Source organism: Gavia stellata, chromosome 1 (genome assembly GCF_030936135.1).
Source record: "Gavia stellata isolate bGavSte3 chromosome 1, bGavSte3.hap2, whole genome shotgun sequence".
Classification (NCBI taxonomy): Eukaryota; Metazoa; Chordata; class Aves; order Gaviiformes; family Gaviidae; genus Gavia; species Gavia stellata.
In genome coordinates this window covers 22,485,529-22,502,842 of record NC_082594.1, presented here as the reverse complement: position 1 = coordinate 22,502,842, position 17,314 = coordinate 22,485,529, and the positions used below count along the sequence as shown (strand labels likewise).

General features: G+C 37.2%; 1 protein-coding gene across 3 annotated transcripts in view; it reads right to left on the bottom strand.

Annotated features, from left to right (window-relative positions):
- The window catches only part of CDK8 (cyclin dependent kinase 8), an 88,696-nt gene that overhangs the window by 11,809 nt on the left and 59,573 nt on the right, over positions 1-17,314 (bottom strand). For 2 of the 3 annotated variants that reach the window (XM_059836348.1, XM_059836354.1), the window contains exons 5-9: positions 11,537-11,594; positions 8,627-8,758; positions 6,334-6,477; positions 4,173-4,242; positions 3,050-3,122 (exon numbers count right to left, since the gene is read on the bottom strand). In XM_059836348.1, coding sequence (XP_059692331.1) covers positions 3,050-3,122; positions 4,173-4,242; positions 6,334-6,477; positions 8,627-8,758; positions 11,537-11,594 — 477 coding nt within the window. The remainder of the gene's footprint in view (positions 1-3,049; positions 3,123-4,172; positions 4,243-6,333; positions 6,478-8,626; positions 8,759-11,536; positions 11,595-17,314) is intronic. The other variant, XM_059836361.1, reaches the window with a different exon arrangement.

The window sequence follows — 17,314 nt, the reverse complement described above, 5'->3', positions numbered from 1 at the left end:
GTTTTAAGATGTTACTTTGGAAAGATCAGGGTTTTTAAATGGGATCTGATTTTCAGTGAATTGTTCTGACAGACAGCAGTTAGCAGAAAACTGAGAAAATTCCATTAGAGCTAATTAACTATGAACTTCACAGTACTTCCCTCACAATCCATATCTATGGGAGGTAAAAAAGAACATGGCTATGTCTACACTACAAAATAGCTTTTTAGCTTGCGTGACACTGACTGGTACCATCCAAATTGCACAAAGCTCACTCTCTTGCTATCAGTTTTGTCGCAGGAAGGTGGGTAGAGGTCCAAAGCGGAACAAGTGGGTGAGGCAGCAGTTGAGCAGCACGTTCAGTCAGGGGTCCACGCTCAAACTCCCTTTCCAGTCCTCTTGTTCAGTATTAACAGATATGACCAAGGACGGAAGAGTGGTAGTGGCCTCGTAAAGGACACCATTCCTTGATTTTGCATTTTAATGTAACCACTGCTTTTTGGTATAAATATAAACATGCTGAACACATTCAAACAGTTATCACGCTATTGTGATACCGCAGGGAAAAGAGAAAATGCTGTAGTAAGTGTTTTAAGCTATTCTCATGTGATTATTTTGTGTCCAGTTTTGTTGTTCTATTGAAAACAATTTCTAAACTTGCAGGACTGGGAGAGCAGATGAGAAATTTTGGGTCGGTTTGGCCAGAGCACTCACAGCTCGTAAGAGAAGCTAGTTCATTCAGAGAAAGTCTTTTTATGGGCCGCCAAGATGTACAGCAAAGCCTGAACTACTCACTTTTACCTGAGCTTGGTATTAAACCAGCAGACTGGAGAATGTTGAGAAAGAAATAGTTGAGGAACGGAGGGAGGGGAAAAGCACTTACGTTACTTGAAGATGAAATCACTGGCCATGTTATACAGGCTGTTGCATGGAAAAGGTTTTTACCTCAGATTGCGACTGATTTTAACGGGCAGAACTGACTGAGTTTTCTCAGCTACTCCGCACTAGTGATAACTAGCCACTTTCAGATTTTGGTACAGCAACATAAGCTTAATTTTGAGAGCTTTAGACTCCAAATATGCCACAAGTCAAATTTGTAGGTGACAAGCAGCATGTTTGTTCTCAAAGAAGATGGAGTTAGAAAGTTAAGTACTGATGCACACAGTTGCATAATTTTATGGAACACTGGCCTAGAGTGGCTGCTGGGAAAGACCTGCAAATTCATTCAGTTTGCTTTACTTAAGAGGCCAAGGATTAGTTTTAATATCCAATACCCATTCTATGCAAAACATCATATTCAACAGATACTTCATGTTCATTGTTTTTTGCTTGTTGAATTACTTAATATAATTTTCAGAAATATTATTTAAGGCTTTGATAGAAATATGAGATATTATCTGCTTGCTATGTCAAATACGTCTTTTTTAGAGTGTGTATTCTCATACTAAAACATAAGAACATCTTGGTAAATACTAAAAATGCATTTATGAAGCTCTGTTATAAACAGCTACATGGTAAGAACTGGATTAAGTATGGGCAAAATGGGATGGACTGTTTTGCCTGTGCATAACAGGCACTTCAGTTCTTCACATATCAACATAAACTTCTTATGCATTACATACAAATATAGACTGCTCAGCAGCAGCATCCAATTCTGCTTGGATACAAAAATCCATCAAAAAATTCAAAATCTCTACCAGAGGAGACTCATTTCCTTGCTTATGTAAACATCTCTAGTATTTCACAAACTTTCAACTTTAGAGAGCAGAGACACTTCACACTAAATGATGCATGATGGTACAACCACCAGGTAATTTCTTGTGATGAGTACTTGATTCAGCTGGTTATACTTTTGGTTTTAATCTGAACCTTGAATATACATTCTATTTTAGACCAGTTGCAGTATAACTCATCTGCTTGGAAACCCCCATTCAAAAATGCTCATGCAGTATGCCAGAAGAAGAATATTGCCTCAGAGCTGCTCTGACTGAAGGATAATTTCCTTCATATAAATTCTGGAATAAGTACTGAACAGAAAAGAGATGGCTGCTTAAAAACCCTTGGGTCTGATCATCAGAGAAGGTACAGCTTCCAATGGACTTGAACAAAAGCTGCGTGGTCCCCAGACACCCAGGGCTCTTAACCATCTGCCCTTTCTTCCAATTTATTCCTCTCATCTCCAAAGTCAAAAAAGCTTCCTGTTTTCTTCCCTCACTCCCACCCCCCCCACCCCCAATAATATATTTACCTTATAATTCTAGCCTGAAAATATTTAACCTGAGTTGGAAACATCAAGATAAGGGGAATGTCACTTCAGAGAGACCAGACATACTTAAATTCTTTCTTCTCCGTATATAAAGTTCATTTTAGAAAGCTGAATGTTCTTTAAAACACCGAAGAAAAGGCCCAATATAGTAACATCTGAAACAATGTAACACAGGCACTTCTAGGGCTAAGCAAGTGTATAATATTAACTGGAGTCTTTAATTAAAAAAAAGTTAGATGTTCTAGAGATAAACCAATTGTTGTAGGAGTACTAGGAAGTTTTCATAAGAAAAATACAAAGGATTAGTGCAGCAGGAAGGCATACTGAGATTTTCCAAACTAAACGTTCAAGTCTCGAGTTAATTTTTTTTTGTTTTAAATGGAAGTGCATAAGACAAACTTAATAATGAATATGTAAGAAATTATGCATTTAGAATTATTTTTAAAATCAAAAATGGGCTGTTAAAAGTATGGAAAGCAGCAAAATGGGGAAGAGTTGCAGCATCATTGCAAATATAACTACAAGCTTAAGACGACTCAAAGACTGAAAACTTCTGATACACTCAACGCAGAAACTAATCCAGTGAATGACTCGCAGAATGATTTTATCAATGTGAGAAGGTAAAGTGGTTTTGCAATTTTCAGATTGCAGAGTATAAGTTATCCCTAACTTTATAAATAAAATAAGGTATAATATTTACAAAATAAAGTTAGTTACAGAATACTTGACACCAACTCAACTCTCAGCTGGAACACCTGTAACATATATGAGGGTTTTGATTTTTTTATGCATGCAAGAACTTACCAAGTGGAATGCCTTACTATCTGGTTTAACTTTATGTTTTTCCATATATTTGATAAGGCTGCAGTTGGTATACCTAGAGAAGAAAAACAATGTGACACTTCTAATATGCAAATCTGATATGGCAAAGCTCTCTCAGTAGCCATGAAACATTGATAAGAATATTTTAGTCTCCATTGCTAATCCACTAAGCAGGGAAATAAACAAAACTACCAACACCAGAGATTGCTTAAAAATCACTCAGACACTACAGATATGCATCTGTTTCCCTCACAAGCTTGTAAAAACACATCACATCCACATAAAAAGCACACTTCTAACCCACATGCAGACACCAAACTATCACTTGGATTTAAACTGCCTTTTCACTTTTTTACTACTACACAGTTTCATACTGTATATTTCTAATGCCAGTAAACATGGAGATAAATACTAAGCCCATCTTAACACTCTCCTGCAATATAGAGGTTGCTACAAGAACATCCATGAATTCACTTTTTTTGAAGAGGAGCTCAGAAATAAGGTTTCTAAATGGTTACAATAGCATGGCAGATGCAAGAAACGTATATAACAGCACAGCCCCAAATCCCTCAGCATGGAAACAAGGCAACAGGGCAGGGTCTTAAGTGCAGGTATTAGACTCTGGCAATGTCACAGCAAAAATGAAACGTATTCTTTTCTTTAGCCTTCATAAGCTACCCTAGACACTAAACCTGACAATTATACCCACTGTTTGCTGGAACAGTATAAGGTTACCAGATCTCTTTTATGCAGCTATCACAGAAAAATAATTTCCAGTACCATAGATTTGGAAACAGCTGTGACAACCTGTGCTTAGCAATCTCCAGAGCTTTGTGGGGTCTTACTGGCATCACCCGTTTCACACCTGCCACCTTACCATTTACAGCCTGTCTCTGGCTACTCTCCTGATCCACACCACCGCAAAAGGCCAAGTTCACTGTTATGAAATTACTTTACTTTACTTTTTTCACAAGCTAAGTCATAACCATTTCATAGTCCTTCTTTGGCATCTACACAGAAAACAATGTGAGCTACAAGAAATCTAGGGTAGGAGGGAGAAGTAAAATATGCTTTCTTAAGAAAGCTTAACTCGAAGCACACTTACGTGTTTCTCCGGAAATCCTTCATTAAAGTTGAATGTTCGGGCATCTTTTTTATGTCTTCCCAATCTTTATCTGCAAAATCAATATTTATTCTTTTTTTTTTTTGCCCCAAATAAAAAAAAGGCTTTCCAAGTGTCTCCGCAGCCCTGTTTTTGTTTTTTTTTTTTTTTTGGTCTGCTTCTCTAACCTTTCAGTTACTTATTTCTTTGTACTCCTTGGCTCATGTTCCTTCCTCACCTCTTCGTAATAATCTTCACAATACCAACACCTAAGAGGTTCCAGTTGTGTGCTGATTAGCTCAAGAACTTTAAAAGAACAGCTGCCAGCTACAATGAAGATCACCACATGCCCAAAAGACAACACAGAATAAACCCCTGTCAGCCACTATGCTTGCACCCTTCAGGACTGTTATTTAATTTATTCAGGCACAGTTGTGATCTCGGGACAGAAGTACACAAGACTCTCGCAAATGCTGTCTCCTTCTAAGGGATTTTCCATTCTAACAGCACTGTCTTTAGTTACAGGAAAATGCCCATGGATACTGTGTAAATTTCTGCTATCTCAATGTAGAAGAAACACTCAGCCAACAAAAGGTTAAGAAAAAGTAACATTTGCACACTCAAATTAAAGAATAATTCATCTCAACTTGTCTGTGTAGACAAAGCTTGAAATGGATTTAAAAATAAAACAAACAAACAAAAAAATCACTACCAGCACCTAGCCTCAAATGTATCACGCTCTGTAACTCCTCAACAGGCTCTGTGGGCAAGTCATTAGATTCATGTCAAATCTTTACTATGTCTTATCACAACTGCAGGACACTAGGAGCTTAAAAATACTAAGTGAATAAATAAACCAGAGATTAATTATTTAATTATTATTCATTTAAAGAAAAGATTCTCCTCTTTCCCTATCCCCAAGACATGTGAAACAGTTTCAAATATGGCACGTGTCATTTAAGAAGCAAAAAATTTGCTGCAATTAAATGAAAATAATATTTCTTGGTAAGAATCAAAGACCGTCAAAAATCAAATGCAGATCATTAGAAAGGATTATTTAAACCAATCAGAAAACAGTAATGAGAGTATAATCTTTTTTTGTAAGCTACACAAAGACCATGTAAAACCCAAATGAAGTAAGAAAAGCATAAGAAAAGGGTAAAATTCTAGGCTAAAAGCAGAAGAGGACAGTATTGTTTAAAGAAGCAAAAATAAGGGGGATTTTCAAAAAAATTAGAGTACTTAAAATGCAAAGGCAACACTTACAGGAATCTCATACAACAGTATAGAAGCAAGGAAGTACATACAGGACAAAAAATAGTCAAAGGGAAAAACAAGAGCAAATTTCATAACAAAATTCTAGAACCACACAAACATAAAGACCACAAAAATTCATGTGATAGGAAGAAGAAAGTCCCCCAGAACAGTAAGTAAAAGGATTATTAATTGTGAATGGACAACAGCAGGGAACACAAGCAGTGAGGAGAAAGATGACCAAAAAAGTAAAAATAAGGCTCTTGTTATTCTGACGGCTGCGATCATGTGAACACTAGAAGACAAAGCATTAACTGAAAAGATGCAAGACAGCCTGTAGAAAAACAAGATATGACCAACACTGAGGGGAAAATGCGACAAATGATATCCACATTGTAATTCATTTTGGTTCATGCAACCAGCACTTTGTTCCTGTTTGCATAAAGACATTTTCTCCATATCACAAGCTTTCTACCAGGGGAAAAAAAAAAATGAAATAACCTCCCCTAGTTCCAAATGTTATGTTTAATTTAGCATGAGTTAAACATCTGCATAGTATTTACTAAATGTATAGATTTTTGCTTGGTTTCATACAATCATCAGTCACTTTCCAAATCTATAATCAGTACTGAAGAAATGCAGGCATATTTCTTCTGATTTTTAATAATCCACCATAAAACATGGTCTTTTAAAATTACAAAACATTGGAACATGTATACACAAAGATAATCCTATCATTAATAATAGGAAAAATATCTATATGACCATTAGATTCTAGATTTATAACTCATGAAATAAAGTTTGTGTTTGAACAGCTTTGTTGCTTTAATCAGCTGCCACCTCCACATGCAAAGAAAGCAATACAGATATCTTTCTTTGAACAGCAGTGATAAAAAAATACAGTATGTACCTGCAGGAAATCCCATTACATTGAATATTCTGTCCAGCTGGTCATGGTGATAAGGATTACTAGTTTTGATATCTTCTTGTCGACAATGGAATATTGGCTCTGATGTTAGCAGCTCTGCAAATATACACCCTATGGCCCAAATATCTTTAAAGAAGGAGAACAGAAATTAAAAAAAAAAAAAAAAACAAAACCACAAACGAATCTTTCCAAAAGCATCTTGGTGAGGTGAAGGTGAATGTTAGTTTTCAGAGATAAGGTCCCTGCATTGAAAGTTTCAAGTTTCTATTGTAGAATTGCAACGCTTCCTCAACTTCTCCTTTTAGCTACAGACAGAGGTACACAATTCAGTAACTATACAGGAGCTGAGAGAGTACCACACAAGTTTTGTGTGTTTTTTTATACTGTAGTTACCATTTATTGCTGTAAAAAAATAATTTGATTAAGAAAAAAACCCAAAGGAAAAGAGTTGGGTAACCATCCACGCATAAAACACAAATAAAGAAAAGCCAACCAACACCTTGCCCATTCACTGTCATACTGTCCCTGCCAAGAAATCTGCCCTCTCTGATCAGCCACTGGGTTTAGTAAGTATTAGAAGACCCAAAAAATATTAGTTGAAAAGCAGTGATGTTGGAATAAGCCAAATGCTATCTATAAAACCCAGTGGAAAGAGAGTAACAAGAAAATAGCTCCATGCCCACGTACTTCAATCCTTTTTTTTTTTTTATAACATCCATTTTAAAAAAACAACAAACCCCTTTCTGTTTCAACTGTTGTGTCCCACTCTGCAAAATCAGATAGCCTGAATTTTCACAGTTGTTTTCCCCATTGTTTTCTAGTATATCCAAGTGTAATTTTAACTTGCATAAAGTAATGGTACACTGAACCTTGAATGAACAAGAAAAGGTCAGGAACAAGGACAAAAGCAAATGATGCAGAGAGCATAACCCCATTACTCAGTGTTTGTATACAGTCAGTTTTTATCTGTGCTGAAAAAAGTTATGTACTAAAGGCTATGACCATCCATGCAGTTTCACATGCTGCAAGCAGAAGAAAATGTCAGTAAAGTGAAGGAACATGCAAATACAACAAAAAGCAGTTTAAAGGAGCATATAAAGAAACGTATTTAATCTATAAAAAAAATATAGTATTAACAGAAAAGTAAATGAAAATATATTTAAGTCATAAACATTAGAATTTCTGACAAAAACACTGACATGATCTTAAAAAAATAATGGCAAAGGTCTGAGGAAAGAATTTCAGGTTACACAAACAACACCACGTATGCTGAGATACAACCTCCATGTTTGTGCAAAGTAAGTGGAGCTTTGCAGAGGAAGTTATTTCCCCAAAAATGGTTCCCAGGCTTTAACGTATCTTTTAAATGAGAAAAACTTCCCAGTCCTCTTTCTCTCTCTGTTCCATGGCAAAGCTGTTCACATCCACTGAAGGTGAACCCCCCTCCAGCCTGCTACTGGCCTATTCCCCCTGTCCTCCAGCCACAGCACACAACTGCTCCCGCCGTCGGCGATCCCTTACCCCCGAACCAGCAAGAACAGAGACTGGCAGGGCAAAGTCAACCGCGCCATGCCAAAGCTGTTAAAATTCAGACCAGTATCTATGCATTAAGTGGCGAGGAGGATGCAGCATTAAGCTGATGTAACTAATGCCATCCTGATGGTGTCCGAGTTGTGCGAGGCTTCGGTTTTTCTGGATATGCCTGCTGCAGCATCACAGCTTAGACTGTTGCGTGACCCTGATCACATCTCACTGCTTCAAGCAATTCCTGTTCACACTTGTTCTTTGAAAAAGACACACCGAGAGGCTAAAATGCAGCTTATTTTTTACAGTTTAGTTTCAGTGCAGCCAATATATTCTCCATTCTGTACATTCCTTATTTCATGTATTTATTACACTAGGTAAAATCCTCTGCAATAAAATTAATGCACTGTGCCTCATCATCATCATAAGAATTCTTCTAATACTTGGAAGATGCCTCCGTATTTTGTATAACCTTTAACAGCATTTATGAAAATCTTGTGTGAAAGCCATATAAAATTATACTGCATTGCAGGGCATTTGGAGCCAAAACCCTGAAATAATTCATTCCTGTATCTAGCCAGAGACCATAGTAAACTAAACAACATGTCAAAGTTGAGTATTTCCTCAAGAATCAGTAACATACCTTTAACTCAGCTACTGTCCTTTGTACTATTTATCAATGCTTCAATATTTGGGTACACTTTGCATGAAGAACAAAATAATAGAGGGTTTTTTTTCCCAATTTACTTACCAATAGCTTTGGTATAATGCCTTGCTCCAAGAAGCAACTCTGGAGCTCGATACCAGAACGTTACAACTACTGGATCCAAGTCTGCTAAAGGCTTCAGAGGTGAATTAAATAACCGGGCAAAGCCCATGTCAGCTGCAAAATTCAAAGAGAGGTACTTCAAAATTTTAGGACAACTACCAGTTATATTTTTTAAACGAACTGATTGAGTTTACTTGTTAGCGCTACCATCACTGTGCTAAATAAAACACAAACGCAGACTGTAGCAGATAGGAATTCTGTGAGTAGATTTTCTTAAAGCTTTTGTAGAAGTTACTGGATGTCATCACCTATAAAGTATATCATTATAAATCATTACTAACACGAGCCATTTAGAACAAAGAATTAACCATTGTTCTGAAAAAGCGCATCAACTCACTTCTCTCAGGACACTGGTAAATCCTGACTCATTTTACCTGATATTCTCTGGTAAAATATTCCGTTATTACAGGATGGCATTTCAAGAAGCAGCATTTTAAATGTGAGCAAAACTGAAGTTCTGCAAAGGTTAGAATGATTTATAATACATACATGCACATCACAAAAGCTCCCTCCTCATGAAGTTAGCTGTAGCAAGATTTCCTTCACACAAAAAAGGCAACTAAGCCTACAGCATCTGCCTCCCTGCTAGTTTTCTGTCAAGAAGTATTTCCAGTATCAAGATACCAGTACTAAATACCATTTAGGCTATGATTTTGAAGTTCTGTTTGGGGGCATTATATCATTAAAAACTGCTTTTTAGAATTGGTGGTATACAACTACCTAGAAAGCTGTCTGAACTACCAAATAAGTGAAACAGAAAAAAATGGGCAGAGACTAAAATATGCACCTTCTCCCCCCAAATTGCTTTCCCAACCCACCACTCCCCAAATCCCAAGACAGAGGGACTCTGCGGTGCAGGGATATACACATGCTGAGAAAGACTCGAATGAAATGAGATGAGTAGCCATTCTGAGGGAAAAGGACCTACACGCTATAGCTCACTGGTTAAGGGAAAATGCAGTGTAAAAATGGGTCTCTAACTTGACTACACAATCCTTAGTAATTTTTTTTTCATATGCATTCCTATTTATGATTGTTTTAATGCATTTAAAAAGAGAAACATTTTACAGTTTTCTACATTAAAATATCAATTACTCAAGATATGATCAAGTCACTAGTAACTATGAAAAATAAGGAAAATTGTTGGTAGAAAGAGAATTTATAACTCAAAATGACACAAAAAGCCTATAAAAATTATTTTAAGTTAAACACCAGTTATGTATTTTTTAGAAAAATTAGTTACACTGGAAAAGTGGAAGCCCTTGGTATGGGTATAACTTCTGCATTCTTTTCCTGCTGTGGTAATATCTTAAGAAAATAAGACAAAAAAAATCTACATGTTGATAACACACTTAGAAATCCAGGGTCCCCCTCCCTCTTCCCCCACTGGGAACGGATGGCTCAGAGGACTGGTGGTCCGATACAGAATCTTTCACCTGTCCATCAATAGATCTGACTAAATTTAGTTGTGCTCTAATTTATTCCCAAATTGAGTCAAAACTATCAATTAAGAAATAAATGGGTGGTCTATGTACAATGACTAGCAAGTAGTTGTGTACAGCAAACATCACCACCACAGCTGAACATGACCATGCCCAGAGGATGACCTACATTCTCAACTTCGGAAGCAACCGCTCCGTGAAGAATAAGGTAATGGGAAGAAATTTTCCCTTCCGCTGTCCGTGCTGTACCTGTTTTGTATGGAAAAGACCTCAATCTCTACTGTCCATTTTAAACCTCGGAAGGGCATTAAAAACTTTCAGGGTAGGATATGCAGAAGTGTTCAGCCCTGGCCCGTCTGCTCCTTGGATTTCAAAGAGCAAGGGAAGGACTAGAGCAGCACTGAACGCTCCAAGAAAATCCTACCCCGAATCGTTATGCTAGCGATTAACAAGATAGTTCAGATAAACAAAACAGTAAGAGTACAGAGCAATAATGCAGAAGAATAATCTCATAAAGAAAGCCAGAGGGAAGTGAAAAAGATGAACTAGCTTTAAAAAACCCCTTCCAAATGGGGCTGCGTTACCATAACAAATGTAAGTAGGCTGTGCATCAGCAGTCTGCTATCAAAGCACTGCCACGCACAGCATGGTATAGCTTATTACTGTTAGGCTACAGTTAATTTTTATTTATTTACTTACTTTAATTTGAAACAACTGAAGTTCTACAAATTATCCTCTCACTGTGAACAGTAACTCCCACCAGAAAATGTTACAGCAGTGGGGAAAGCATTGGGTCCTTCCTACCCTGGTACACCCCAGTTTGAGCATTTAGCAGTAGTTCTCACTAAGCATTTTGGCTGGATTACTGTGTTTTCTGGACTTTAAGATCCCTTGCGTTTATCTCCAAGGTACCTGTCTACCCTTTCAAGAACATTTTGTAGGCTGAATGCCACCTTTGATTACATTATAAAATTTAAGGTTTGTAGTAATGAGTAGTTCCCTATTTAGATTTTATAAGCAGCAGCAAGATAATGTCATGGCATTACAGGGGTAAATGAAGGAAATTTTTAAATCCCATTTCCTTCTCCTCCTTTCCCCTAGCTAGCTCTCATCTTTACCCCCACATCAAAATCCCCCACCCCACACGAAGACCCACTTAAACAACATATAATGACATTTTCCACTTTTCATTAATGAGGCTACAGCATTTCATCATCAGAACTGGTGCATGGGGCTAATATCAAGAAGCCAGTCACTCAGAAAACAGCATTTAGGCAATGTGCCCAGGCACATACTAGTGTTACAGTGACTACTTTAGGTGGTACAACTGCACCTTCAGAACATTCTAACTTAAATGCTACACTGGGACTTATCAAAGATATAAACATACCAATTTTTACTCTTCCTCGCTCAGGACCTTCACCCATAACTAAAATATTAGCAGGTTTCTGTGGAAAAAAAAATAAATATACAATACATATACCACGATAAACCTAAACATTAGTCTCTGAAAAGTTAGTTAAGCTTTGTTTTGCCCGTTATAAACCAATTTTGTTTTGATAAAAACGTCAAGTTTCTCTGTCACAGTAAAGCTGTGCAAGGACCCAGACACAGGCTCTCCCTGACTGCATCTTCCTCACGTTTCTTTTTGGCACTTCTGTGCTCCAGTACCATGCTCCCTAACTGACACCCTGGTGTCTGTCCTCAACCCGCATGAGCTGGCAGTCGCCGAGCCACCAAGATTTCTACCAAAATTGCCCTAGATCCTTTTGGTGGGAGGCAGTCCCGTTGCTGCTCACCACCCGGCACCCCCAGCACAGGGACGGGAAGCCAGCTCTACAACGTGTTTTGCCCAGGGTTATTAGGCACATTTGCAGACACATTTTACATAAAAAAAAAAAAAACCCCAAACAAACAAACCAAAAACCCTGAGTGAGATGCAGATTAAACATTACCATATCACTTTATATTGGAGAGAAAAATCATCTAAATTATTCCTATTTACAAGCGTGTACCAATTCAAACAGCTGCAAAACTGGAAAGCATTGCCTTTACATTATTTTTCTGTCTTCCCTTTCTTTCTTTTACTAGGGAGGCGAGTTAAAGAATTGAGCTAGAGTTCAACTGGGTAGAAACATAACCACTCACTTCTTAATCCTACTTTTTCTGCCATCCTCTTTCTCATGATCCAGTCTCAGCATCTGCAGTCAGAAGATTCCTCAAATCCTAACACTGTTCATATAAATCAAACCTGCAGTGCTTATTTTGAGGGAAAAAAGTCAGGAAATTCACAACTAAAGCTGAAAATGTATGCTAGACTTGTTTTGAAATGGAGTGATTTAGATACCCACTCATACTGTAAATCCTGGACAAAACAGGGGCTCGTATTCAGTTGTGAACTGTAAGAATTATATTAAGGCTGAGTTACAGCTCTTGCTCCGATTCCCCAGTTTAAATTGATCTGAAGAAAAAAGTACCGCGGCAAGATAGTTTAGGCTACCTAAAAGTTAATATAATAAATCCTATTATCTTAGTGTGATTTACCAAACACGTATTGTGGAAATTCTCAAGTCTTCCTGCATCTATCAGGCTCCAGTGTAAACACATTCAAAGAGACAAAAGACCACAATTTGATATCGATCTAGTAGCAATTCATATTGTGTAAAACATGGTGCAAAAAATTAAGAATCCAGCAAAAAATTTCCTTGAGAAACTTAATTACTACTGCTTATGAAAGGCTCCAACATGGATTTCTGAAACTGTACAATCCACATACAAAATATGTAAAAGGAATTTGAGGTGTTGCATCTTTCCTCTGAGAGCGGGTTAAAGACAGAAGAAAATGTCATAGCTTGACTGTGATCAAAGAGATATGATGCATCCCATTCTTTCCAACAGCAATTACAACAGATCCAACTTGTCCTGCATTAGCTCAGTGTTATGCAGAAGAACTTGTGTCCCACACCACCCCCACCCCCCCTTTTTGTTTTCTTTATTAAAGGCATATGCTCCAGGTAAGTATTGCTTCAACATAAAAAAATGCAGTATGCGGGCACACAGCTCACAAAGCATTCAATTTTGATTGTTTCTAGAAAAGTCCTAGAAATAAACAAGCAGCATAAATCTTTAAATTCAGAGTTCATGTTGAAGTTCAAAGCAATTCAAACTGCTAGGTAAGAAAACACATCATTTCATCACATAAACCCTTCTATTGCTACGCTGTGACTCTAAGCAAATATGCCTATCTTCTACAAAAACTGCTTCAATATATCTGAGACGTTAATAAGCTACATGCCTAACTAATATTTTTTGAGTAGAGTTAATGGTACATTACACAGGCACTACAATTTTTCAGATAAATAATACATTGACCTAAAGCATAATTTCTCCCCCTGCGTTTTCACAGGTTGATAATACTCTACAAAAATGCTTGTAACATCCTCATGATGATTTTACCTTAAAATATTTTACTATTTGGATTTTGATAGGGACAAGGAGCCATATTCACACAAAGACTCCATTATGCCAGATGATTAATCAGCACAGCACTGGTAACAATTCCTGCCCCAAAGATCTTCTACCCTAAGTTCAAGGTAGATACAGATAAGAAGAGAAAGCACAAAGACATGAGACAGTACTGGTTAGCAAAATAAGTAGCTACAGCTTGATTCAGGCTCAGATTCTTTTTTTTCCTCTCAGGATTTACAGATAACGTTTAAAAATACAGACAATTTAGAGATCCGTGTAGGAGTCCTCTAAAGCCATAAAATAAAAAAAAGCCCTCAGTTGATCTGGAATAACCATTCACAGCAGTTCACCTCTTTCTAGAGTCAAAGGCCCTTCACTGAAACAACTCTGTTTGAAACAGAAGATTCTTACTACAAACAAAAATATTTATATAGTCACATCACTGCAAAGAGATACAACACCACAGTTAAAGATTAAAAAAATAGATTTAAGATCAGAGGTCTTATTCTGAAGGTTCCCATTCTTCAAACCATAGCATTAGTAGCCTGGAACACCATTGTTAGTTGAAAGAATTTTCCAAACAAGACCATTAATCAGTATTTAAATCCGATAGGGGAGTATCTACCAGAAAGCAGTATAGGGACAGTACTGGCCTTCCTAAAACATAAGCACTTTGAGAACTCCCTGAAAAACATTCAAGGCCACTAACAAAAGTCAAAACATGGGTCAGAAAGTCTTGTTAGATATCTTTGACTCAAGCCCACCATCTGGACAAAAAACCAACTCCCCAGATTTGCCTCTTTGGGCAACTCATTACATAATAGAAATTTATTTGCAAAGAAAAATAAGCAGTCATTAGAAACAGAAGGGAGAAATCTGGACAAACTTCAGTTTCATTTGTTAAATTTTGGTTTAATTTTAATTATCCAGAGAAAATGAAAGTTTGAAGTGCTTATTCAAATCACTTGGGCTAAGCAAGTGTAGAAAAATCTTTCAGCAATTTTTATATTGTGTTCTGAAAACACATTGATTTAAAACAGCTAACTTTTCTTTTATAACTACAAATGATCAACTTTTTAAAGTCACTCATTTTTGTTCTAGTGAAGGCATATTTACTTTTCCTTTCAAGTAAAACAATTTGCTCATGCCAGACAAATGCAAACAAGAAAGCTGTTATGATCCTAAACCAAATGTGAAGAGCCATGCAGAGATGTACAGCTGAGTACTTCAGAGACCAACAAAAAAAAAAAAGCTTTCTGACAACCCCAGAGAATAAATTTTTTTTAAGAAAATCACCCTTCTGCCCCTGCAACAGCCCACCTCAGCAGCAGGGGAATAATTCATTCTCATGGAAGAACAGCCTTCTGACCATGGCCCAGCACTACATCTTATCTCGTCCTAGATCTGGCTGTGTAGGAATCCTTGGGTGATTTCTAGACAAATCCTAATCTTGTGCATTTGATCACTATTACTACTGAAGAGAGAACAAAGATCCTCACTGAAATATTTTTAGGTACTTGTAATTTATTCACTATTTGCAAAGTGCAAACAGAAATCCTAAGCAGCAGGCTAATTTCGAATAAAGGAGCTAGAAAACCAGAGGCTATACCGACAGGTTCATAGATCTATGAAGAACTTCAAGCAGCCACCTTCTTCCATCTGCCTGACTTGACACATGGTACTGCTCTCTGTTCACCCTGATCCTAAAGTCTCTGATGATGAAGGCTGCACAATTCCCAGGCAATCTTTTCTCTTTCACTCTTCTCTACTGCAGTGTTTTTCCTTTGCTTCTAACACAACAAATAACGTTACTCCTATTGCCTCCTCTTTTATACATCAGTGGAAAGAACAGACAACCACTCCTTCACTGCAAGGACTTCTTACACTTCAAGATCTACCATCTCTCTTCAGTCCTATCACTTAGATTAAAAGAACTCTCTTCTGCACACTGTTTCCTAATGGGTTATTTTTTCTAGAGGGATGATCATTCTTGTTGCTTCCCTCTAGCTGTTCTGCCTTGGGCTACCTATTTGCTTGAACTTGAGTGCTCCAAATTACACCCTGCTCCTGCCGAGGCTTCACTAATGCTAAATACAGCAGAGGGATTGTTTTGCATGCCTTGCACAGTATCTTCCACTTTATACAATTCCAGAATGGTATCTGTTTTTGCCTTGCTGTGTAAGGCTATTGATTCATGTTTAGGTTACGAGCCATGCATTTCCTTCACATCTTTTCTGCAGGACTGCTACTTTTTTCTTTTTTTTTTGTTAAATCATTGTTCCATTTGAACAAACACTGCAGTCACATACTGCTTCTTAACATACACTGAAAATGTTTGTGTTCATTCAGAGGGGAAACTCAGACTTTAGAACTTATCTGGTGTTCTATTTTGAAGATAAAAATGCAAACAGCATGAAAATTATACCAATCTATGTCTTGATGAGATGTGATGATATCAAAAAAGACGGCATTCCTGTTGCTCACAGCAAGTTATTCATAGCAGCCGGAGATGATTACTAATTCTATGTCTGCATACTAGAGGTATGGAAATCACAGGACATTTTCTCATGCTCCAGGAAAGGCATTTTTTCTGCTGTTAGGTCCTCTTTCCACTAAGTTTTACTCATCAAAGCAGTGAAGAAAAAAGCTGGCATTTTTGGACAGCTTAGCCATTGTGATCTTTGATACTACTTTTAGCATCAAGCCAGGTCTGTAGGAACTATTACTCCACACATTTTTTGCTACTAGGTTGTTTCTGAACTAATTTTCAAAGGTTGATTTTAAACGTATCTATCAATGAGCAACCAAATTTCCTTTGAATTATGTATGGTATTATAACATAGATGCTACTTCCCCCCCCCGCTTATTAACTGTTTGCGGTAGTCCCATGTATATTTATGAACAGACTCACCCTCTTTATACTTCCATATTAATACACCTTTTAACAAGGCTTTAGCATCATCCTAACCAATTTTCGTTTAGACAATCCCATACTTAAGAGTATGGCTACTAAAACATTACTCAGTAGAAGGTTCACAGTGATGGAGTGAGTCACACTAGTGACTTCTGTTAAGCACTAATATTTGGGCATTGTTAATGGCTGTGCCACCAATTTTCAGAACTGACTGTCCCACCCATTTCTACCTGGGATGAGCCAAGATAATTGAAAAAAGTGTAACATCAGTTTTCATTTAAAAAAAGTTTAACTTAAAAAGAACAATACTAAGCAAAGTGCTTTTATCCCTAAATTATTTTGCTTTTGCAATCATGGCCTCCACAATGATTCTATTAAGATTTAGGATGAATGACTACTTTAGACTTCAAAGTATTATATTAAACAATACAGGAACAGATTCAAATGCACAACCCCACAATCATACAAAAAAAAATTCAACTTCTTCAGCTGTACGTGAGCAAATGCCTGAGAAGCACGAAACACAAATAAGTTTAAAATGTCTTGCTGTGAGGTCTGTAATTCAATGGCATGAAAAAAAACTCAAAAAGGTTTTGAAAGGCAACTGCAGGGGCTTACTAAGTTGTAGCCTACTTGAAAGAGCACTTTCGTGACACAAGGGTAGAAGTCTAAAATACTGATGTGGTTTATCACTTTCCAGTTCGGTCCTGTGACAAGTAAAACTGTGCAGCAAAAACCTACTAACCTTCAGCTAGCCTTGCAAAATTCACACCCCATCTCAGGGTC